Here is a 23537-nt window from a genome sequence, read left to right on the forward strand (position 1 = left end):
CCGCTCTTTTTTATGTCTACTAAGAACCTGTTAGGATCTCCCTTCCATTTACCCAGCCTACTGCTAGAGTAACTTTCTCTTCCTCTTCTTCTTTTTGCCACCTGACTTCTTGACAGACTGTTCTTCTCCTCCTCATCCTCAGTCTCTTCCACGCTGGCTGTCACCCCCCCAAAACTGTGCGACCAGCCATTGAGTTCACCAACCCTCTAGTTAGCAAGTCCCACAGCCTCTTCAGACCCTATCTTTCTCCAGCTTTCTGCATATGGCTCTTCAGGTCACCTTTTCTTTCTTCTTTAAACTTTCTTTAAAAGTATAAATATGTTATGCAGATTTTGGAGAGAATTATTTTAAATGATTGAAAAAAATTAACACAGAACGACACCCACCTTTTTTCCTTTCCTTCCCTGGATGCCACTAAAATGTAGTAAGGATTTTTTTTTTTTTTTAAATACACTCTCTCTGTTCTGCCCCCAAAATAGGAATCATCCAAAAGATAAAAGGAATGAGAGAAGAAATAGTTTGCAGCAGCGATGAAAATGCGCAGGCCTCCGTCCACAGGAGTATAGTTGACCAAGGGCCCCGCTGCCCAGCTCTGAAACTGACCTAGGATCCACAGCTGACTTTGAGTCCAGGCCGTGCTTCCCCCCGGCTACTGTCAACTAATGACTCAGCATGGCATTCCCAGGAGACCTGGGCCTCCTACACAGTCCCCTTTGCCTCAAGGGTTCGTGCCAGGCTTGCTGACTGGCCTCAGACTGCACTGTGCTCTAGATTGCTTCCACCAGCCTTCTTTCCTTCTTTCTCTCATTGTCATCTCTGAGTGATGCTCTCTCAGCCTCTCATGGCTCCCTCCCTGCTTTCTCTCACACAGGGGATTCACAAATAAAATCCTTGAGCATGTGGTATCAGCTTGGAATCTGCTTCTTGGAAGACTGCAGGAGAAAGATTTCAACAAATACTTGGAAGATAACAAGCAGATGGAGGAGCAGTAGCTTACAAGCAGGGTGACCCAAAAGCCAAGCAGAAAGGAATGCTGATAAGCATTAAGCCAATTCCACTAGCAGATCTAGAAAGACTTAGGACTCGGAGACACAACTTACCACCAAAGTTGAGGGGTGGGGGTGGGGGTGGGGGTTCAATGTGGAGCTAAAAACAGCTCTCTTCGTGGAAAGTCTATGTCCAGAGAAATTAGGCCACCAGTTCCTCCCCCCGACCCTGTCCACCGTCCACCAGCCAAGCCATGCCAAACTCCTGACCCACAGAAACTGTGGGTGCTGTTTTAGGCTGCTCGGTTTGTGGTAATTTATTATACAGCAATAGAGAATTAAAACAGATAGCTATAAAAGTCTATTATTTAGAAACAAAGCAAATGCCAGGGTTTTAGATGAGGGAGGAATATGAAAATATATTTTTCAATGTTAGGTATAACTTTACATTTGGATAGTTTTAGCAGTTTCTGAAGCAAAAAAAAAAAATTGTTAAGTAAAATCTTAAACACATTTTAACGACTGTGGAGGTGGATGTTACTCCCTGAGATTGGCTGAAAGTGGGAAAGCCAGTTGGAGCAGAGTCTGAGGGGAAGGGGAAAGCCAGCTGTGAGAGAGACTGGAGGCTGATATCAAGGGCAGAGGGTCACAGACGGCATCCTAAGCTCTATAAAGAGGCAAGGGTTGGAAGGAAGACTTGGAAACCAAACCAGCAAGGAGAGGTTTAGGATGTCCACAAGATACCCTGGCCACCTGAGGACCATGTAACTGCTCAGAACACCAACTGGTATCCAAGGCTTGCTTTAGACACCAGCAGGCATGCAGAGCATGGCCCCAATTTAGAGGTGCGGGGCTCAGACAGAAAATGCGTCCATTTTTCTCTCCTCACAAGAACATGTTTACATTATTGGACTTACAGTGTAAATATTATTTTATAGTCTCACTTTTTTATTTGGTCCATCCAACTTTCCTATGCCTGTAAATTAGTCAAATTATTATAAGTTGCAGCATATTTCATTGATTGAGCGAATCATAATTTCTTTAAATCACTGTAATTTTGCAGAATATTCAGGGTCTTCATAGAAATATTCCTATGCTAAATATCTTCATTCTCACGGTATTTTTATTCTGTTCAAGTATCTTCTTTGGACAACTTCTGAGTTCCAGAATCCCTGGATTGAGGGCTATATATGTACCTATGCTTGGGTCTAGATAGGAATCACCACATTGCTTCCCAAAAGGCTTAAATCATTTTAAATGTGTAAGTGTATTTGTTTTACAATTATTTCTCTACCATTTGTTGTTTCCTTTAAGTGACTTTTCTCTTGGTTAATTTACTAGAAGTCAAGTCCTATGTAGGGTTTTCTTTAAATTTCCTACCTTTAATTTCAAAGAAGAATATATGTTTCCTTTGTGTTGACCTATCCTTTGTCTTGTTGCTGGCAGGTCTGATCTATTCCCTCCACTCTGCCTTCTGCCCGTCTGTCCTGGAACCTATCTGTTGGCTCCCTGATCCTTCCTCCTCCTCCCTGCCGTAGATACATGAGGCTGTCCCCTTTCTCTTCCAACATTCTCTCCCTGGATTTCTTCTGGAGCAGTGTTTCTCCAAGGGTAGATTTGGGTCCCTTCTCAAAACGAAATCACTTGAGACACTTCTAAAATGAACATTTCCTGTGATGACACCAAATGTACGGAAGCAGAATCTCTCAAAGCTGTATGCCACCCCTCACCCCGAATCAGCTTCTTAGCCAATTTTCAAAAGTGATTCTAAGAGTTTGACAACCCCTGGGGCACCTGGGTGGCTCAGTCAGTTAAGCGGCTGACTGTTGGTTTCTGCTCGGGTTGTGTTCTCAGGGTCGTGAGTTCAAGTCTGGTATCAGGCTCTGCGCTCAGCATGGAGTCACCTTAAGATTCCCTCTCCCTCCCCTTCTGCCCCTCCACCACTGCCTGAAATAAATCTTAAAAAGAAAAAAAAAAAAAAGTTTGACAACCAATGATAAATGTGATTCCCCCAATTTCATTTCCCCTCCCTCTGCACCAGCATGGTTAAGCTGCTTCCCAGATCCCTCCAGCCAGATGTCCCTCAAACCCCACGTATCATCTTCCAGAGCTCTCCACCTTGCCCAGGCACTCTCAGTGCCCACTGATCCCCTTTTGCTAAAATCCATTCCTCCAGTCTGTCAACCCCACGAGCACAGTTCAGTACTGACAGCTCCTTCCAAACTAGTCTTTGAAGGAGATTCTCTTTTTGATACAGGTCTTGCAGGCCCTAGGGTAAAGATTGACCTCTCTCTGTCTGCATGCCACATGATGTCCAGAAAGCATAATTCAATGTGACAGATATTATCAGACAGATATTAGCAGCTGCAGCCTGACAGACATGCATCTCTAATGGAGCCCTACCAAGTCTCAGTGGGCCAGAGAGCTCCCACACCAACCCCCACAACCTCGGGGCAGGATGAATGCAGAAAGGAAAGAGAAGAGGACTGCTGCCTCCACTCACCACCAAATCCACACGTTAGATCCATCAAAACGTTAGTTCTGACTTCCAGTCCAGTTGAAAAAAGTTCCAGTCTAGTGCCTGAAAAAATTCAGGCACCTGAAAATTTGTGAATAAATCACTTTTCTCAAGGTGTATTCCCAAATCAGTATTCTCAAAGCGTGTCCTGAAGAAATGTCTATCCTCTGCATACATCTAGAGCCCTCCTAGAGATTCAAAGTGCATGTTAAAAGTTCTTTTTTTTTTTTTTAAAGATTTTATTTATTTATTTGACAGAGAGAGACCACAAGTAGGCAGAGAGGCAGGCAGGGGGTGGGGAGGAAGCAGGCCCCCCACTGAGCAGAAAGCCTGATGAGGGACTCTATCCCAGGATCCTGAGATCATGACCTGAGCCAAAGGCAGAGGGTTTAACCCACGGAGCCACCCAGGTGCCCTGCATGTTAAAAGTTCTGAGAAAAAGGGGCGCCTGGGTGGCTCAATTGTTAAATGTCTGCCTTTGGCTCAGGTCATGATCCCAGGATCCTGGGATTGAGCTCCGCATCAGGCTCCCTGCTCAGAGGGAAGCCTGCTTCTCCCTCTCCTACTCCCCCTGCTTGTGTTCCCTCTCTCACTTTGTATTTCTCTGTCAAATAAATAAAATCTTAAAAAAAAATGTTATTTAAAAAAAAAGTTCTGAGAAATCATCTAGTACTAAATTTTGTTTATCTTTTTTAACCCAATTTCCCCCAAATTTCTTCAGCTTTGACACCTTTTCCCTAAATACTGCCAATTAGCATGGCAGGTGACCCATATCCTGTTTTCTACACTTCAATAGATTCTACGTCCATTTTTTAAAAAATCAAATCCTGTTTCCTTGTTGATTTATTTCATCACTTCAAAAAGTCTTCTCTCTTTCCTTCCTTTGGCTCTACCTAATATTTTAGCTTGAAATTTGGTTTCTACACCAAGGTCACAAGTTTACTAGGAGGCCTTCTCTAAAATGGAAGGAAAATGCTTGGTGAATTAGTTAGCAAAGTGCAATTTCTCTAAAAAGAAGAAGAATGTGGCTCTATGTCACTACTTCTTTGTTCACTCATTCATCATTCATTCATTTGTTCACTCCCGGCCCCCAACAGTTTAGTCCCAGAAGCACGGTGATAAATACTGCCGATGCAAAGGAGAAAAATTCACCGTGTTTGCAATGAGTCCTGTAACGGTGGTAAGAACATAAAAGCCCTATTGCTTTCCTGTCTGAGAGAGGGTGGGGGGAATCGTGGGTCAAAGAAAGGTCGCAGACAGTAAAGATAGTAGAGGTTAGAAATTTTGGTGGCAAGTGAGAGAAACTCAACTCCAAGAAGCTAAATTGGGCAAAAGAGGAAATGTTTTGGCTCGGTACTTGGGAAGTCCAAGGAAGGTGCTGGACTCAGGCTGTTTGCCCCCATCAGTCTCCACATCTGTTTTTCTCTCTGTAGCTTTAGTCACTGTCAGAGCAGATGGGCTTTTTTCAGGAGACAAGAATGGAAACCCCCAATTCATTCACATCTTCCGGCAACATCATGACCAGAAAGGCCAAGCCCCTTCTCTAGCTCTGTGTGTCAGCTTTAGATAAGGAGTCTCAGGCCCCAGGAAGGTCTCACCCTCCACTCCCAGACCTACTCCCAGGGCCAGGGCCCAGGTGCCCCTCTGAGCCTGCAGCTTCTAGCTAGTTCCTCCTAAGGCCACAGAAATCCCACAGCAGCGCTAGGGAGGGGCACAGCGGATCACATCTCTGATTTCACACCATGTAGATAGTGAAACGGAGGACAAAATTTCTAAGCAAGCTACAAGAGGGGTTGCACAAAATTTCTGAGTGTAACTTGCAGGGGTCACCTTTTTTGTTTTGTTTTATTTTGTTCCAGGTGGCAAGGTGAGAAGCTCAGAGGGGTAACTATATTTTTCTTTCCTTACATATTTTTTCCCCTCTGCCCTACATCCACCTTTTATTCTGAGGGAAATGTAAAACTACTGCTTTCAAGAGGAACAGATATCTGTTACAGTACTAGCAGGACATATGTTTAAGAATCAGAAAAGCTTGCCTATTCTACTTGAAGTTTTTTTTTAATTGTTATTTTGCTGACTTCCTCCAAGTCCAATGCCTTAGAGTGACATCAAGTGCTATTGAGTTCTGATTTAAACAATCATAAAGAAAAATGGGATTCCCCTCTAAAAAAAAAAAAAAGAAAAAGAAGATTCATAATCTTCTGAAATTGTTCACTCCCCCTTCTGACAAATTAAAATAAATAAATTTAAATTGACAAATTAAAATAAACTGATTGCTATTTTTAAAAAATGCCTCAGCATTACAACCAGTTGAGCAATTTTACACACACACACACACACACACACACACACACACACTACTACTTGTATGCCTGTGCTTACATACACCAGGTTTCTTTAAAGTGCATCAAAATTCTTGGGCTTCATTCAGAGTCCTTAGTAAGGATTCTTTTTTTTTTTTTTAAGATTTTATTTATTTATTTGACAGAGAGAGATCACAAGTAGGCGGTGGCGGGAAGGAGGCTACCTGCTGAGCAGAGAGCCAGATGCCGGGCTTGATCCCAGGACCCTGATCAGATCATGACCTGGGCGGAAGGCAGAGGCTTAACCCACTGAGCCACCCAGGCACCTCCTTAGTAAGGATTCTTGAGCCTTGTCTTCCAGAGGTAATTTTAATTCTAAAATTTCCATTTTAGTGTTTCACCAGTTATGCTCTGGATACCTCATGAATCAGAATTACATGGGGAGCCTGTTAAAATGCAGACTCTTTAGGGGCACCTGAGTGGCTCACTCAGTTAAGTGTCTGACTCCTGATTACAGCTGAGGTCATGATTTCATGGGTCATAGGATTGAGTCGAGCCTCTAGGTCCCTGCTCAGTGGGGAGTCTGCCTGAGAGTCTCTCTCTCTCCCTCTGCCCCTCCACCACCACCACCCCCACTGGTGCTCCCTCTCTCTCTCAAATAAATAAATCTTTAAAAAATAAAATAAGATAAAATTCAGACTCCTGGTGGCACCTCTGTGGCTCAGTCAATTAAGCAACTGAATTTGGATTTTGCCTCAGGTCATGATCTCAGGGTTGTGAAACTGAGCCTGCAGTTGAGTTCCACAATGAATGTGAAATTTGCTTAAGTTTCTCTCTCTCCCTTCCTCTCCCTCTGCCCCACTACCACTTAAAAAATGCAGGCTCCTGGGCCCCAGCCCATACCAACTGAATCAGAATCTTTCTGCGGACGGTGTCCCAGAAGTCTTTGTCTTTAGAATTTCCCAAATGGTACTTTGCATCCTAAAATACAAGAAGCCTGCTCTAAAATTTGGGAGAGTTTTATTAGGATTTCTGAGTTCTGGTGTCAGATATTTCTGTATCTCTAAGGCAGGATAAACTTCTTGTGAATTCCATGAACTTTAGTTTGTCAGTAAAATATAATAGCAATCCCCATGGGATTGCTTCTTTTGAAGTTCTATAACCAAAGTAACTATAGCCACAGTCATAGTACACAGAATTCCTTCGGACTCAAATATATCTCCTCTAAATAGGTCACATATTAATGAGTAGGATAAATTACATTATAATAAACTTTTGTGATTATAACAAACAATTCAATGTAATCTTGTTAAAACACGTACATTGCAAGAACTGACATGATAATTAAAATCCAACTGAAATTAATCACAGATAGAAAAATTTTATGAAAACTCATTATGGTTATGAGTTTTCTCCTGAATGAACAACTTACCCTCTTCATAAATAGGATTTTACTTTCAATCCAAGACAAGCAATAAGAAGTCAAAATATACAATGTACACCACTAACACTGTCCACAAAGACGTTGCATTTTAGAGCTAGAAGAGCCTTAGGGATTGTGAACTCGAACCCCTCCTCTTAGATGAGAAAAAACAAAGAGCAAGTCACGCTGTTGATGATAGAACAGAAAAAAAAAAAAAAAAATCCAGATGCTCTGGTGGCCCAGCCCTTCTCCTACTGGAGTATAAGTAGCCCCAAGGATACCCAAACACAGAATCAAAAGGTTCTTCGAGTGAGAGCAACCACTCTTTTTACATAATAGATAGGCTATGAAGGAAAAAGAAAAAGTCACATGAAATGTTAAGATTTGTAATAAATACTACTCAGCCGCGTGAGTTATTCGTTTCTTCTCTCCTACAATTCAAGCTACATGGTAGAAAGATTTGAAAACCCCAGTGCTACTCCAACTTCCCAACCAAAACCTGACAAATTAAAAGAGGAGAGAATACGTGACCCCAAAGTAGTCAGGAGTAATTACTTGATACCCATCCAGACTGATCCAGTGTGGTGGAGAATAAATCAAGCAAGGCTGTTAAGCTCTTCTCAGATGATTTACTAAACATATGCTATGGGTCTGCACTTGGGTTTCACTTACTCTTTCTGTTCAATAGATACAGACGGGGCACCTACTAGGAGCTAGAAGCTATGACATGTTCAAACAAATATTAAGAGCAATAGACGAGGAAGGAAAACTAAAGCCATAATTACAGTGTGTTACATTACAGACTATAGAATCAGGTGTCATGGGCACAAACTCAGCTAGGTTATGTCAGAGACAGTGTTATAGTGAAAATGACATTGAGCTGAGTCTTCAAGGAAAACCAGGAGTTTAACTAATAGGATATGGGAAAGGAAGAAAAAATCATTCCAGATCAATGAAGAGCATATACAGAGGTATGAAAGGTTGAGGAGATCCAATAAGCAGTTGGAGAGAGGGATCCAAAAAAGAAAGAAAGTATTAAAGACATAAGCTTTGTTTTTCATGCTATCTATCACAATGTGGGGAAAGCCAATTTTTTTTTTTTAATTATAATTTTAAAAAATCTACCTTCCTTGGGCAAAAACTCACAAGTGACTACATACTGGTGACTGAGCCAGTCTGACCTTGAGAGGTCATTTCAAATAAGAAAGAAAGAAATCTGTTCTTTCACTTTCTGTCTGTAGAGTCTTAGACAACTTCCAGGCTCTTGAAGTCCACCTCTTCCAGCAAGACTTCCAGGATTTCCATTGTCCAAACAGAGTCATTGTAAAGGGGGAAGGAAATGTGTTTTAATGATGAAATTGAATAGAGGAATTATGCATTCCCATAGTTATGTATAAAATTGCCTTCTTTCTAAATCCTTCATACTCAGATCATACAATAATTTTTTGCACTGGTGAGATAAAGTGGGTGATAGATGTGAGTTCAACAGGTTTCCACCACTTAAGAACTGTGTGACTTGGGGGGAGTCACATAACCTCTCTGGACATCATTTCTGGTGTTGCTACAAACACCCAGCAAATTTGTTGTGACGTTTAGACATGACTGGAGGGACGGTGCCTGTCACAGGGTCTAGCCTGTAATGGGCCTCTCCTTGGGGCAGTGGCTGTACATCATCATAGCCCTTTCATTCATTCAACAAATCTTTTTTAGAGAGTTCACATGTGGGGCGCCTGGGTGGCTCAGTCAGTTAAGCATCTACCTTCCACTCAGGTCATGACCTGGGGTCCTGGGATCCAGCCCCATGCGCGGCTCCTTCCTCAGCGGGAAGTCCGCTTCTCCCTCTTCTGCCCGCCACCCACCCCATTTGTGCTCTTTCCCCAATAGATAAGTAAATGTTTCTTCTCTCCCTCTGTCCCACCCCCCTGTGCTCGCGTGCTCTAGCTCTCTCTCTCTCTCTCAAATAAATAAATAAGATCTTTAAAGAGACAGAGAGAGACTTAACAGGAAGCCAGGAATAGAAAAATAAATCTGAACTGGACTTTGCTCTCTAAGACCTTACAGTATACAGTGCAGAAAGAGAACGGATTCAAATAGGTGTACTATAAGGAAAAAGTGGTCACTACCAAGAAAAATACAGAGAAATTACTTGGGAAGTTGAGAGGACAGAGATTACTTGTGGGGAGGGAGTTGGTGGGACAGAAGGAAAAAGAATTTGGGGCCGAGAACCAAGGAGAGGAAAAGCATCTGAGCGGGGCAGAGTATCCCTCTGCTCCTCTCACAGACGAAATAAGAGAAGTTCCTGGAAGGGACAAATCTCACTCAACTTCACACTCAGTTACCGCAGAGCCTGGGTGAGAATTCAGAACTCCCTACTCCTTGTCCAAAGCATTCACCAGGAACCCCCTCTCCTTCCTGTAACTAGAGGACAGTGCCGGCCAGGGATAGCTGCAGAAGGGAGGAGGTGGTGGGGTCGCTGGCCGCTCCCCCAGGTCGAGGCAGAACAGTCTCAGCAGCCGAGGCCGCGCTGGGGCGGGAGAGGGGGTGGGCAGAGCGAGGGGCGGGGAGAGGGGCGCGGGCGGCCCTCCCGGGCTGGCCAGGGCACCCGGCCCGCCCGCAGAGCCCGCGCTCAGGCTCGCCTGCCATGGGGCGGCGGTTGCCGGCGCTGCGGCCGCTGCTGGCGCTGCTGTTGCTGCTGCGGCTGGCGCTTCCCCGGGCGCACTGCCCGGAGCCCTGCAGCTGCCCGCCCGACGGCGCCCTGCGCTGCCCCGGCCCGCGGGCCGGCCTCACCGGACTGTGAGTATGCGGCGCCCCGCCCCGGCACCCTCGCTCGCTCCGGGCCACCTCGTCTCCCTACTCTTTGGCCCCGTTTACCTGGAAGCTTGGAGAAAAAGGCTTCGCCCTATCAAATTCCACCTTTTAAAGTGGTGAGAAGGCAAAGTTTGGGGACTGTCTTTGCCAACCAGTGCCACGCCTTGGGTGGGGGCCCTGTCGCTGCTCACCCTGCAGCCTCTGGTGGCCCCAGACCCGCAATTTCCCGATTTACCCAGTTGCGGCTGCGGCAAGGGGCGTGGAATTGCCCAGAAGCCACGGGGGTGGGGGGAGGGGAAGGCCCGCTCCCCGCGGCGGCTGGAAGGGGACCGGTTGTGATGCTTCTCAATCAGCAGTTGTCTATGTCTTTGACCCTTGCGCCAGCCAGCTTGGTGAAGGTTACCGTGACCTCCAGCACCCTGAGCTCCTCTAGGCATCTGGTGGCGCGCCCTATGGCAAGGGGTGACCTAGTCACTCAACCCGGGATGGTTGGTTTCCCAACCAGTGCCAATGTGGGCCTTAGTAAGTTTACAAGCCACTGCTCTGCCCCTTCCCAGATGCACTTGCATCTCTGTCTGGTTGTCTGATCAAGCTGTGCCTTGTGTCACACCTCCCACACACAACCCAGGCCTCCCCTTTACAAAGGTGATTAAAGGTTGCATACATGAGCAAGCAGGTGGAGGAAGCTGTTCCCTGCAGCGATGGGTTGAAGAGCCCAGGGGCCTTTAGTGCTAGTGTATCGTGTCACCTGGTCTCTCTTCTTTGATTTAGAAAAAGGTACCACACAAAGGGGCTCCTGGGGGGCTCAGTCAGTTGAGCATCTGCCTTAGGCTCAGGTCATGATCTCAGGGCCCTGGGATCTAGCCTTGCATTGGGCTCCCTGTTGGGGGGATGGGGTCTGCTTCTCCCTCTCCCTCTGCCCTTCCCCCCAGCTTGTTCTCTCTCTCTCCCTCTCTCTAGTGAATAAATAAAATCTTTAACAAAAAAAGAAAAGACAAATGTACCACACATCATATGATTCTGTTTACATGAAGTGTCCACACAGAAAGCAGATCAGTAGCTGCCAGGTAGGGTGAAGGCCCAGGGGCTGCTAATGGCCGTGGCTTCTAGGGGTAACAAAAATTACTTAACATTCTATTGTGTGATGCCTGCACAGCTCCACAGACACACTAAAAACCATTGCACGGTACACATTAAATGGGTGAATATTATGGCGTATGAATTATATCTCAATAAAGTTGTTAGAAGAAAAGAAGAAAGACAAGAACTATAAAAGTATCCAAAAGACACTAGGTTGGTGGAGACTGGTATTATATTCCAACAATTGGCCGTGATGAATTTCCATTCTTGGGGAGGAAAGAGGCAACCCCCCACCATTTCTTTGGGCCCCAGCAGTCTGTCAAGAGTCCACTCCATGAAGGGAATCCCCCTTCTCTCCTGAGGAGCTGAGCCTCTCCCCTGAAGAAGTTAGTGGCCTTCATGGGGTGCCTGGCTGACTCAGTCAGTTAAGCATCCCACTCTTAATATCAGCTCAAGGTATGATCTCAGGGTGGAGAAAGCCAGCCCCACATCGGCTCCAGCACTGGGTGTGAAGCCAGCTTAAGATTCTCTCTCTCGGGGCGCCTGGGTGGCTCAGTGGGTTAAAGCCTCTGCCTTCGGCTCAGGTCATGATCCCAGAGTCCTGGGATCGAGCCTCGCATCAGGCTCTCTGCTGAGCGGGGAGCCTGCTTCCTCCTCTCTCTCTCTCTGCCTGCCTCTCTGCCTACTTGTGACCTGTCTGTCAAATAAACAAATAAAATCTTAAAAAAAAAAAAAAGATTCTCTCTCTCTCTTGACACCTCTGTGGCTCAGTCAGTTAAGTGTCTGCCTTCAGCTCAGGTCATGATCCCAGGGTCCTGGGACTGAGTCCCACATCGGGCTCCCTGTTCAGCGGGAACTCTGCTCCTCCCCTTGCTTGTGCTCTCTCCCTCTTTCCCTCTTCCTCTTTCTCTCGCTCTCTCTGTCTCTGACAAATACATAAATAAAATATTTTTAAAAGTGCTCACTTCAGCAGCACATATACTAAAATCTTAAAAAAAAAAAAAAGATTCTCTCTGTCCCTCTGCTCCCTCCCCCCCAAGAGTGCTCTCTTAAATAAATAAATAAATGCATAAAGAAATAAAAATAAAGTTAGTGGCCTTCAGAAAATGTTTGCAGTTGAGAGATACAGTTTAAAGATTGCGGGGTTTATATTCATTAGTTTCCATTAATTATCTGTCAGCTCAATTCCCCGAAGGTGAGGACCATGCTGGTAGAACTGGTTTCAATCAATCCACAAATTTATGGAAACTGCCTTCTAAGTCCCAGTCCTTGTCCTTCCCTGACAAACCTCCCATCTTGCTCTTATGAATGATTGTGCCACTAACAGCCTTTCTCACTCCGCCAACACTTATCATACAGACTTCAAGAAAATGAGGTCCAAAGAGATGGACTAACCTGACCAAGGTCCCCTTTTGCTATTGAGTACTAAAGACTTTTAACTGTGTTTTTATATTTGCTTGTCTTTGTAAGAAAGTTACATTTTCCTAAATTCACACACACACACACACGCATATATATATATGCACTATGGAAAATATGCAGGACTGAGAAAAGATTTTGTTCATTTTTGTCTTCAAAGAGCAGTAAGAGAAGGAAGACATGGAGGACAGACCGAAGATAGCAGGGCTGGGAGATAACATGTTTGACGGAGTAAGATCTCTGTGAGGGTGGGAGTGTCAGTCTCAGATCACAGGGGAAGGGTTCATCTTAGAGAGGGGGATGCTCCTGAGTCCTGGGGGATGGATAAATGTGTAACTTCACATTGAGGCAGAAGACAGGAAAAGTGAATAGCTTCATACTGAAGTCCTCTTTCCTTGGCAATGAGTGAATGAAATGGGAGACAGTAATTACAAGACAGGAAAAAATCCTATGTATAACAAATTATCAGGAGCGCATGAGAAGAAAGGCGAAATCGTGAATAAGGCACCTAGAAGAAGAGAGAGGTCTTACATGAAGTAATGCACAGGGTCGGACTCTGCAGAAAGAAGGGGAGCACTCTTCTTTCTGGTGGTTGGAGGAGCCAGGTATTACCGCACAGCATTTTAGAATTCATCACTGGCCCCTCAGTAGATGCTAATTTGTATTTTAATCTTCCAGGCCTTGGAAGTCTGCCTTGTAAGACTTCCACCTAAAAGTCCACTATTTGGCTTAAAAAGGGGAAAATAAAGGAACATGGATTATAATTGTCATTGACAAACCCACTGTTTGCAAATTTTGAAAATGGCACTATTCAATCATTCATATCTTTTTACCTCTTCCAGGTTTTATTAAAAACTTAAATATTTAAAATAAAAAATGTGATACAAAGAATAGTCTCCCACATGTTCATTCATTCTAATTGGGGGGAGGGAAATAAAAGGAAAAAATGATTTAAAACATTTCCTTTTCCTTTTTAGTCTCAGACATCTGGAAGGAAAGGGAAAAAATTTTTTTCACCTTGCTCATGGTTATATTAAGATCTTTGTCTCTATGACAACAGAAAGGTTGATCTTCTTGATATGGAAACAGCTTCTGAAAAATCTGTTAGTTAGAAAATGCTAATAATAATAATGGCAATTTATTTTTTGCATGTCGTGCCTGCTGAACAGACATTAAAACTTAAACTTTATTATAAGAAATAATCCAAAGACTTTGGAAGGATAAAATGTGCTCTATCTATCAATCTAATATTACAAGAAGATGTTAGTCTCCCAACATCTTTCCTGAATGTTTCTCCTTCTCATAGCTTCAGTGAAAATCAGGGTCCAGAACAGTGTTCAATGCTGTAGAGGGATGTACAGGTGGAGGGCACAGTCCCAGTCCTTGAGGAGCCCACAATCTAGATAGAAACACATGCAAGAGAGTTATGTGGTCAGAGAGAGAGGTAACAAGGGTCTAGGAATTCAGAGAACAAAGCAATTACTATGGACTGAAATCTCCAAAGAAAGGCTTCACAGATGAAGGATTGTGGGGCTGAACCTTGAAGGAGAGAAAGGAAGAAGAGTCCCAGTGGAAGAACCACAGGTTAGACTAGATTCAGATTCCTTGCTGAGAAGCAAAGAATAAAGTTGAATGGATTCAAGCTTTTTAAGCTTCTCCTAGGCCCTTTGGGGAATCTTTTTAAAGGAAAATACAAAATCATCAGAAATACTCGCTTACATTATCCAGAGCATTGTGCAAAAAAGAAAAAAAAAATCCCAGTCAGTCATTCTTGAACAACTGATTACAAAGACATTAAGTAAAAATCATGACTTGGAGTCACATCCCCTTGAAGCTTTCCCCAATGTCTCCTCCCTCCCATACAAGCATCCTTTGATACTCTGTACTTACCTATATCTTTGCACTTACCCTGCCATAATGTAAGCTTTTATTCAAAATAAGCCTCTTTTGGGAGGTCAAGGTTTCCCAACTCCAGCACAACTGACATTTGGAGCCAAACAATCATTTGTGAGGGAGGGCTGTTTTGTCCACTATAGGATGTTTAGCAGCTTCCCTGGCCTCCATCCACTAGGTGCCAGTAACGCTGTCCTCCCAAATTATGACAAACCAAAATGGCTCTAGACATTTGCCCAAATGCCCCATGGGAGGCAAGACTCACCCCTACCTCTGGTTTTGAATCACTGTGCTAAAGTGAGAACCACAACCACTTGAAGAGATCCTAGTCAACTTAAGAATCCCAGAATTTTATGGGTATTATGATTCACATTCAGCACACATTCGTGTGTTTCTTCAACTGCTATGATTATCAAACTGAGTAGACAGTTGAATAGGAACAATGAACCAATGCGCGCACACACACAAAAATGTATATTAGTTAGCATGTACTGCATCTCAGTGTCCTTTTAAAAATCTCCATCATAGAGGAGGATGGGGAGGTGAGGAGGTGATATGGGTAGTGGAGGGAGTTCTTTGTGTTTTATCAACGCCTAGTTTCCAGATTTTGCAGACCCCCCAGTCTATCCTTTGAATGGGCATAGTAAATGTATCCGCTTCAAGAAGCAAAACTAGAAGCTTACCCATATGAGTATATCCCATCCAAATTGCTTTGATTTTTGTTATTTATTTTAACTCACTTATTAGAGAAAAATCCGTCTTCAACCCAGGATCCATTAAAACCAACCAAAGCAATCCCCTAGGAGCCCAGACTGAGACCAATGGGTTCCTAGTCAAGGGTACAAGGTAAAAGTTTACAAAACATGGAGAAGCCTACCAAGTTCTTGCAAGTACAACTGCTTGGCCATGCCCTCAGCTTCATCGCAGCTGACTAAAAACAAACAAGCAAACAAACAAAACAAAACAAAAACCAACTCAATTCATAAAGCTCGTGTCTCAGCTCCCAACACCACCACTCCCACACACCCAACAAAAGCAAAGGCCCAAAGTAGAGGTTATCTTGAACCTCAGTTCTGACTCAAGTCTCCCAATGACACCTTCAAGGCAATTCTTAAACCTGGCTGTGCCTATGAACAGACTCCTTGGGGGAAACTTTGCAAGGACCAAATTTTATTAGTTTAAAAATCATCCTTCTGGGGACAGTAAATGATGACCCCTAGCAGGACACTAAAAAAGCAAGCAACAGAGTTCCCAAAATCTCAGTGCAAGTGTAGAACCAAAAATGGTTCCTACACCAATTCCTTTGGCATCAGACCCCAGCATCCTCCTTGGAGAGCAATAATTCCTTGTGTTTTCTCCTGCCCTATTCTTTTGTATTTCAAAAGCAGTAAGTCGGATTAATTCAGGGCTCCAGTTCTGCTCCTTCACCCCCTCTATCTTCTTCCCAAGCCTCTCAGTTTGGCTTCTTTTCATGTCTTGAAATGAGACACAAAAGCTTTCCCAAAATGTAATCTGCCAGAGTGGCTGCACCAGATGGTGTCTTGGCCGTGGGTAACTATAATCCTACCCATGGAACTTTAAAGTCAGGTGAATAGTGGTGGTAGAGAGACCCTGCTGCTCATTTCCAGACCCAAGGGGGCTGGCTCCATGGAAGCATATGTATTCTATTCTGGCAGCTCCCCTTGGCATGTGGAAAAATCTTATTTAATGCAGATTTTAGCAAATTTCTCACCAGCTATTTTTTTAAAGAGGAGAATTAAAATAATCCCACCCACAGGCAGGTGGGCTTTCTGAGTTGGTGGGCAGCTTCTAACAGCTTCTCTCCATGGGCTTCATTTCCCTCCAGCTTCTGCCTCACAGGGAGAGGACACCCCCTCCCAGTCAGCAAACAACTTACAGCTGCGCTCTGAGTGGTCCTGAACAAACAGCTCCTTAATGCCACCTGAGCCAAACCCAGAAAAGTCCACTTTATAAGTAAAACTCAGCTTTTAGAATGAAGGGGGTCCCCCCACTGTGCTGCTATGACATCTGTCCTTGACTCTGATGAAATGAGGCGGCTCCTGGGTTCCTAATTCTACTTCAGGAGCAGCAGCAGACAGGATCTGAGCCCACAGGGGCAGGACTGATCTGGTATGACAAGGTAGGGTCCACAGCAACCTTCCGATTATCTAAACTGATCAACAGGATAAAGACCAGGCAGACCGGAGTTCTAGCACGAGGTCTCCTTCCCTTAATTTGCACCGTGTTCGGGCTAGCGATAAAACCTCTGTGCTGGGGGCGCCTGGGTGGCTCAGTGGATTAAGCCACTGCCTTCGGCTCAGGTCATGATCTCAAGGTCCTGGGATCAAGCCCCGCATCCGGCTCTCTGCTCCGCAGGGAGCCTGCTTCCTCCTCTCTCTCTCTGCCTGCCTCTCTGCCTACTTGTGATCTCTGCCTGTCAAATAAATAAATAAAATCTTTAAAAAAAAAAACAAAAAACCTCTGTGCTGTCTATAAAAGGGGCGAGATGGTTCCTGCCCCTGAGCGGGGCTGACTGTGGTGAAGATGAATGAGCTAGCAGAGCCAAAAGTACCGGGAAGTAAAGGTTCCACCTAACTACAACGTGTGATTGTAACGATCTGATCGTACAGAGAAGACTACAAACCCACAGCTGGTGAATGGGGTTGAACAGACAATACATATCCTCCAAGGGGCAAGCCTGGTGGAATAGTTTTGCTCCTGGGAGGTGTTAATTAGAGAAAATGACCCCCGAGGTCTTCTCAACCTGGAAGGTGAATAAGTTAGAATCTCAAAATAGCAGAGCTCATTATTGCCTGGAGTCTGATATGCTAGTCTTCTCAGCCCAGGCTGAGCTGCCTTTGAAACATGCCTCCTAACACCTGATTAGAGGCTGTTTTCTACTGTACAACCGGATTAGTCCTGTGTATCTGGCTAGAGCATCTGACCTATTCTGGGTCCCTTCTTTTCTCCATTCCCCATCCCAAGGCTCTGGCTGACACCCAGAAGACCTGTTGACCGTCTGGGAATTATATACTGAAGTCTATAAGACAACATGCAGAATCCATAGACACTGCCCCTGCCCTCCAAGAGCTTCTAGTCTTCAGCCATAGGAGAGAGAGGTCTAGTTCTCAGATGACTGCAGAGAAATGCAGGTGAGGAAGCTTATAAACCAAGTCTGGTAGGAGTTCAGAATAGGGGGTCATCGCTTCTAGTCCGAGTAAGGAAGAAACTTCAGTGGAGGCATGGCTTGAGCTGTAGTTCTCGGAGTCTCTTTCTCTACGGAGACAGCCAGACCAGTGCGGCTATCCCAGAAGCCTGGTCCTGCTCTCTGACACGGCCTTAGAGAAGCCACGGGCGAATCACTGTTCAGAGCCCTCTGCTCTCTCACTGACCACCAGTACACACCCCCCACCCCCTGCTATGGGTCCTCAATGGAACTGAGGCTTACTTCCCCCAGGAAATGGAGGCAGAGCTCCGCTTACGGCTTTTCTTATTTGTAAGCACCGGAAATCAGCTGTGACCAATTGAATCATCAGAGGTTAATCGGACAGAAGAATAAGGAGGAAGGCGGAAGGATATGCAAGATCCCATGAGCATTTGGCGTTTTAGCAGCAAGAGGTCAGTTCCCGTTCCTCTAGATTCCACCTTTACAATGAGTCAGCTCCACAGTCCTAGCGCAAGTTTGAAATTCCCAAGAGAGAGAATCTGCCTGGGCAAGAGCAAAGGAGCAACCGTCAACGAGATGCTCCACCCAGACGCAACCAGCAATGAGGCGCTTCTACAGAAAGGGCATTTTTGAGCAAGATAACCACACAAATTGGGATCCACCAGAGCTGAGGAGCTGGTGAAGAGTGAAGGCACTCATGCCAGTAATTTCAGGAGCTTCATTTTTTTTTTTTTTAAGATTTTATTTATTTATTTGAGAAGGAGAGAGAGAGAGAGAGCATGAGCAGGGTGAGGGCAGAGGGAAAAGCAAACTCCCTACTGAGCAGGGAGTCGGATGCAGGACTCCATCCCAGGACCCTGGGATCATGACCTGACCCGAAGGCAGACGCTTAACTGCCTGAACCTCATTTCAGGCACTTTAAATCTATCCTCAAATTAATTAAAAGTATGTGGTATATCAGTTGCAACCAGTTTTTACAGGCTTATTTAAAAAAAAGAAAAGTTTGTAAGTGTTTGGAACAGGAGCCTGTAATGAAAGTGTTTCCTGAAGCATACCTTCACTGTCACTGTCCTGACAACATAATATTCTCGGCTTCTAAAAAATACTTTTGAGAAATGATTACAGATGATGCAGACATTCCCTGGGGAGAATTCAACATGTAATTTTATTTACCAGAGTTATTCTTGTCATGTTATATTATTGCTAGAAGAATTCAGTTTAAGGGGTAAAGATTGGGTTATTTGGCTTTGTGTCTGTAGAAAACTTTAAATGGGTTTTGAGGTAAGGGCTTAGATGTGTTTACCATTCTCCTCGGAGGCTTTATATCTTTAATTTAGTTGTTGCACAAATGACTTGGAAAATCTATTATCCAGGGAATCTTGAAAATTTTGGTTCACACTATAATTCATAAGCTCCTCACAGCTTCTTGGGTGCTCCAGAAAGTCTGTCTTGGAGGAGTCACCCAAATTACACTTCGCCATGGGAGGGTTCCAACTGACTGAACTTTTTAAAACCAGTGAGCAAATCAGAGCTCTGCAGAGTGGTTCTCTAGGGTTGTAACATTTAATGGAAAATTGTTCTTTATCATTTTTTAAAAGGGCTGTCAGGTGACACCTGTAAGAGATACCTGATCCCAAAAGAAAGATACCAAGTGGGAATATTTACCCTCCCTCTCAGCTGTCCTATCTATAATCAGCAGAGTTGAGTCAGGGAAAAGTCACAGATGTTTTATAAATTAAAGAGTGACCCATGACAAATAGAAGAGTCCATTCCAATGTACTGAACCCACCAGCCTTCACCCCCACTAATCCCCTACCCTTGACAAGAAAGTTAAGACTTGTCGCTAGAAGCCACTGTGTTAGCTTGAATCCTTTGCAGTAAGCAGCTGTGGATTAGAAGCACTCACTGTGCTCTTATCTTGTGCTAGATGCTATATTAGTACTATATAAATGGTCCCTTATTTAATCTCAAAAATCGCTGGGGTAGTTAGTATCATCATTATCTTATGAGTGAAGCTGTGATTTGAATACAAGCAGTCTGGCTCCAGAGTCCATAGTCTTCACTGCCCCACAAGGCTGCTTCCAGAGAGAAAGCACATGCCATTGGTAATGATGGCATATTCTGGAAAGTACAGAGCCCCTGAGAGAGACCTTTAACTAAGGGTAGAGATTGACCAGCAGAGAAGGGTAGATGTGCCAGATGGTGCAGACAGTGTGAATGAAGGCAGAAAAGGGAGAGGCAAGTTCAGGAACCACAATAGGGTGATTTGTCCACGGTGGCACGTGGACAAAAATATAACGTCAGTCACAGGTGTGATCTTCATTTTCTAATAGCCAAGTTTAAAGAGCTTTTAAAAAGTGAAATCAATTTCAGTGAAATAGTTCGTTTAATCTCCGTGTATAGAATATTATCATTTTAACATATAATCAGTACAAAAGCTATTCATGAGATACTTTATATTCTTTTTCTTGCTGAATCTTCAACAGCTAGTGTATATGGTACATTTTCAGTGCATCTCAATTCAGACCTGCTGTGTTTCAAGGGCTCAATGGACACGTGTGACTGGTAGCTGCCTGACTGGACAGTGCAAGCTGAGTGTGTGGGTTATGTGAGAGAAATAGTGGATGACAGGACCGGCAAATGAAGTTTAAACCTTTATTTGAAGGGCCTGAGTACAGGGCTGAGACATGTGTAGATAGTAGGCAGGCCAAGAGAAGATAACTGAGTATGATAGTAACAGGGTGGGAGTTACCAGGAAGATTAATCTAGACCTGTTAGGGGAAAACCAGTGTGGGGTGAGGGGAAACCAGGTCAGGGACTAGTCAGAGTGGAGAAACGAATGCCCAAGAAATTTGGCAGAGGGAAAGGAATAAAGGAGCTGGAAGCAAGAAACCCTTGTGAAGGCAGGGTCCAGCAGAGAATGGGTGTTCAGTGGTGGAACAGAGGAAACATTCATATGGGGTACCTGGTAAATTCTCAAATAATAGTACAGAGAGGGGGGAAAAAACTGAGTAGTCATTCTTGCTGAGGAGGGTAGGAGAAAGAACGACAACCCTCTCTGGTAGGCTCATGGAGGAAGAGGAATTTAAGCAGCATCTTTGAAGTTGAAGACTGTGAGCACATGCCCTCCAGAAGCTGATGGTTCTGTCGGAAGGCTAGGTTTTCACTGGAGAACCAGAGGATTGATTAGCAGAGTCTGTCAACAAAACCCCTAGAGGAACAGCATTGGTGTGCTTTGATTAGTGAAAGACACAGCCCTGGACCACGAACAAAGTGACCTATGTCCTAGTCCAGATCTGCCACAGAATTGCCACCTGGTTTCAGGGAAATCATTTTGGTTTTCCTAGCTGAAGATTCTTCGTCTACAAAGTGAGGGGTTGGACCAAAGCACTGGCCAGCAGCCCTCTCTTCTGATTCCTTGAGCCTAATACAGTAAGTGTTTAAAGGAGTGGTCAGTCAAAACCACCCCGATGTATTTTTAAGGAGCATTCCAAATTTCCGGATGTAAAAGTGAACAAATTGCGTGTCCATCTATACTGACTTCATATTTCAGGTAATATTGACATCTCAGCTCCCTGTAGGTAAATGTTGAAGACAAGAGGCCAATAAATGAAGACATACCCAGTAATGAAGTTACCAAGTAGATCGATACATTTGAAAATTCAATGATTTAAAATCATTTAGAAAGGGGGAAGCCACTTTTATTTCATTCCAAGATGAAAGCAAGTTTATTATAATTACTGAGCAGCTTTGAAAAGAACACAGACATTCTTAAGTCTCTGTTGAATTTAGATCAAGGTCTTATGTAATAAATACAAAAACATTAATGCTTCCGCCTCCTATTTCAATGAGTTCATTAGGCAAAAAGCTTTGAGCATCTCCGATTTCTTTATTCCTCCTTCTGATTTGGTAGCATTTTAAAATTCAAGGTCTATAGCTCTAGCAATAAACTAATTGTCTGCGAAAGATGGATGGATGTTTGTCGCTTTCGTAAATCGATAGTATAGATGGCTTTTCTAAATAATTAGAAGGAAGTGACTAAAAATATTTCATTTCTGCTATGCTTGGGCAGAAGGACAGGTAAAGGCTCTGACAGGATACCTAGGACTCCACCCAGTCTTTGGGGACTCCATTTGGTGCAAGACTTTTTCCCAGGCTCTCACCTTCCTCTGGCCCTGCTTAGCCCCCAGGCTTCAGAAGGTGGTCCTGCCTTGGAAACTCTGATGCAATCCAAGCTTTTAAAGACCAAGGGGAGGAGGGGAACCTACAGTTGTCATTGACTTCATGTGAAATCTGCCTTTAAAAGGAGAAAGTGCATCCATTGGAACTGTATTTTCCATTCACCTAGGGAGTTTGCTATTTAAAGAAACTGTCCTTGGAATTCTTTTGTAGGACAAAGAGCCCTTTGATAATACAAATGGATCCCACCTGATAGGGTTTTATAAGCAAGGATTTCTAAATCCTGGATTTCACTGAGGGGGGGACACAGTCCTCCTGACTCTGAAATTCATCAGCTAACATTATTTGAGGGTTCCTTAACAAGCCAGTGAGCTGGACAAACTGGTTCCTTCCAAGGTCATCTGTGTTATTAAACCCTGAAGAAAAAAGTAAGAAGGGTTCAAGCCCTACCTCATGAATATTCAGGAGACATTAGGAAGAATTAAGGAGGACCTGATAATATGGCATCCTTTTCAGGGTGATTGAGTTTATGTAAATGCTATTTGCTTATCTGTAAATTGTCCCCTGGTGCTGAGTTCTGACACAAAATGCACTGGTGGCTTGGCAATTGGGGTTGGCTGGAAAGGTGTCCAGGTCAAAGAGTGCATGGGAAGGAGCTCTGAAGGTGGGATGGCCCTTCTGACTAGTCCGGCCTTGAGGCAAAGGGGTCAGGACCTCACCCTGCACTGACCATCGGATCATCGGATCATCGGATGCATGCTGCCCGGAGAGAAGAGGTGATCTTGGATGAGGCAGCAATTTTAGGCTGAGGGTAATTCCAGGGGAACAACTATTTAGGAGCTTCCTCTGTCCCCCTTCCCAGCCTCTGGGGGAATGAGTGCCTCAATCCTGAAGGGTGATTTTGGCAGCCAACCACAGCATCCTCTCTAGGAACTAACCCAGCTGTACCGGGTTGCCCCACAAAGAGTCTCTGTCTATGTCAGGAGCCCAGATTGAAAGTCAGAACCCAGCAATGAGAGCTACAGTGATGAACCTAACCAGATAGCAGGTAGGAAATCTTCCAGGTCAGTAATGTTTATTAAGAAGCAGAGACATAGGGATCAGGATATGGTGACTGAGGAGAAGAGTGAGAGGGTCTCCACTCCTAGGTGGACCCTGGGGAGACCAGGCAGGCTACAGGATAAGGACTCAAGGCAAAAACAAGCACCAACCTGGTGTCAAGGGAAGCAAGTATAATTCAAGACATTGCAGGTGTACTCCTGCCTTTCGAATATTTTTAAGTTTAGTGTAAACAATGCAGCAAGACATAGGACTCCACCAGAGTCATGACCAATCACAGGATGCCAGAACTAGAGTGAGTGCTTAGTTTCAATCTACCTCAACTTTAGCCCATAACTGGAAAGGCTGGGGACTTCCAGACAAGATTTATGAATAAATGGAATTCGATGACATTAAGGCAGACTCCGTCGTCCGATCGAAGTATTTGTTTCAGCATCTGTAGCACAGGCCCTTGGGCACAGTGGAATTTGGCTCTAATCCAAGTGTTACCCATGTTGTATCACCCATCTGTTTACAAATCGAAGTGTCACATAGGAAGAAGGAAAGGAAAGGGAAAAGGCTGTGAAATGTAATAAAAATAAGTAGCTGGGGCGCCCCCCACCATGAACTTCCTGAACCATCTCATGGACTATTTAGGAGGCAGATGGAACTCTCCACCCTCCAAGTTCAACCTTATGTTTGCCCAGTAGCCTGGCTCTCTACT

At 44.4% G+C, this 23537-nt stretch overlaps 1 protein-coding gene across 1 annotated transcript in view; it reads left to right on the top strand.

Annotated features, from left to right (window-relative positions):
• The first annotated feature begins 9871 nt into the window (after positions 1-9871).
• Positions 9872-23537, top strand: part of LHCGR (luteinizing hormone/choriogonadotropin receptor) — a 55216-nt gene continuing 41550 nt past the window's right edge. The window contains exon 1 of the mRNA XM_045979625.1: positions 9872-10023. Coding sequence (XP_045835581.1) covers positions 9872-10023 — 152 coding nt within the window. The remainder of the gene's footprint in view (positions 10024-23537) is intronic.

The sequence above is a fragment of the Meles meles genome, chromosome 15 (genome assembly GCF_922984935.1).
Source record: "Meles meles chromosome 15, mMelMel3.1 paternal haplotype, whole genome shotgun sequence".
In the NCBI taxonomy this organism is placed as follows: domain Eukaryota; kingdom Metazoa; phylum Chordata; class Mammalia; order Carnivora; family Mustelidae; genus Meles; species Meles meles.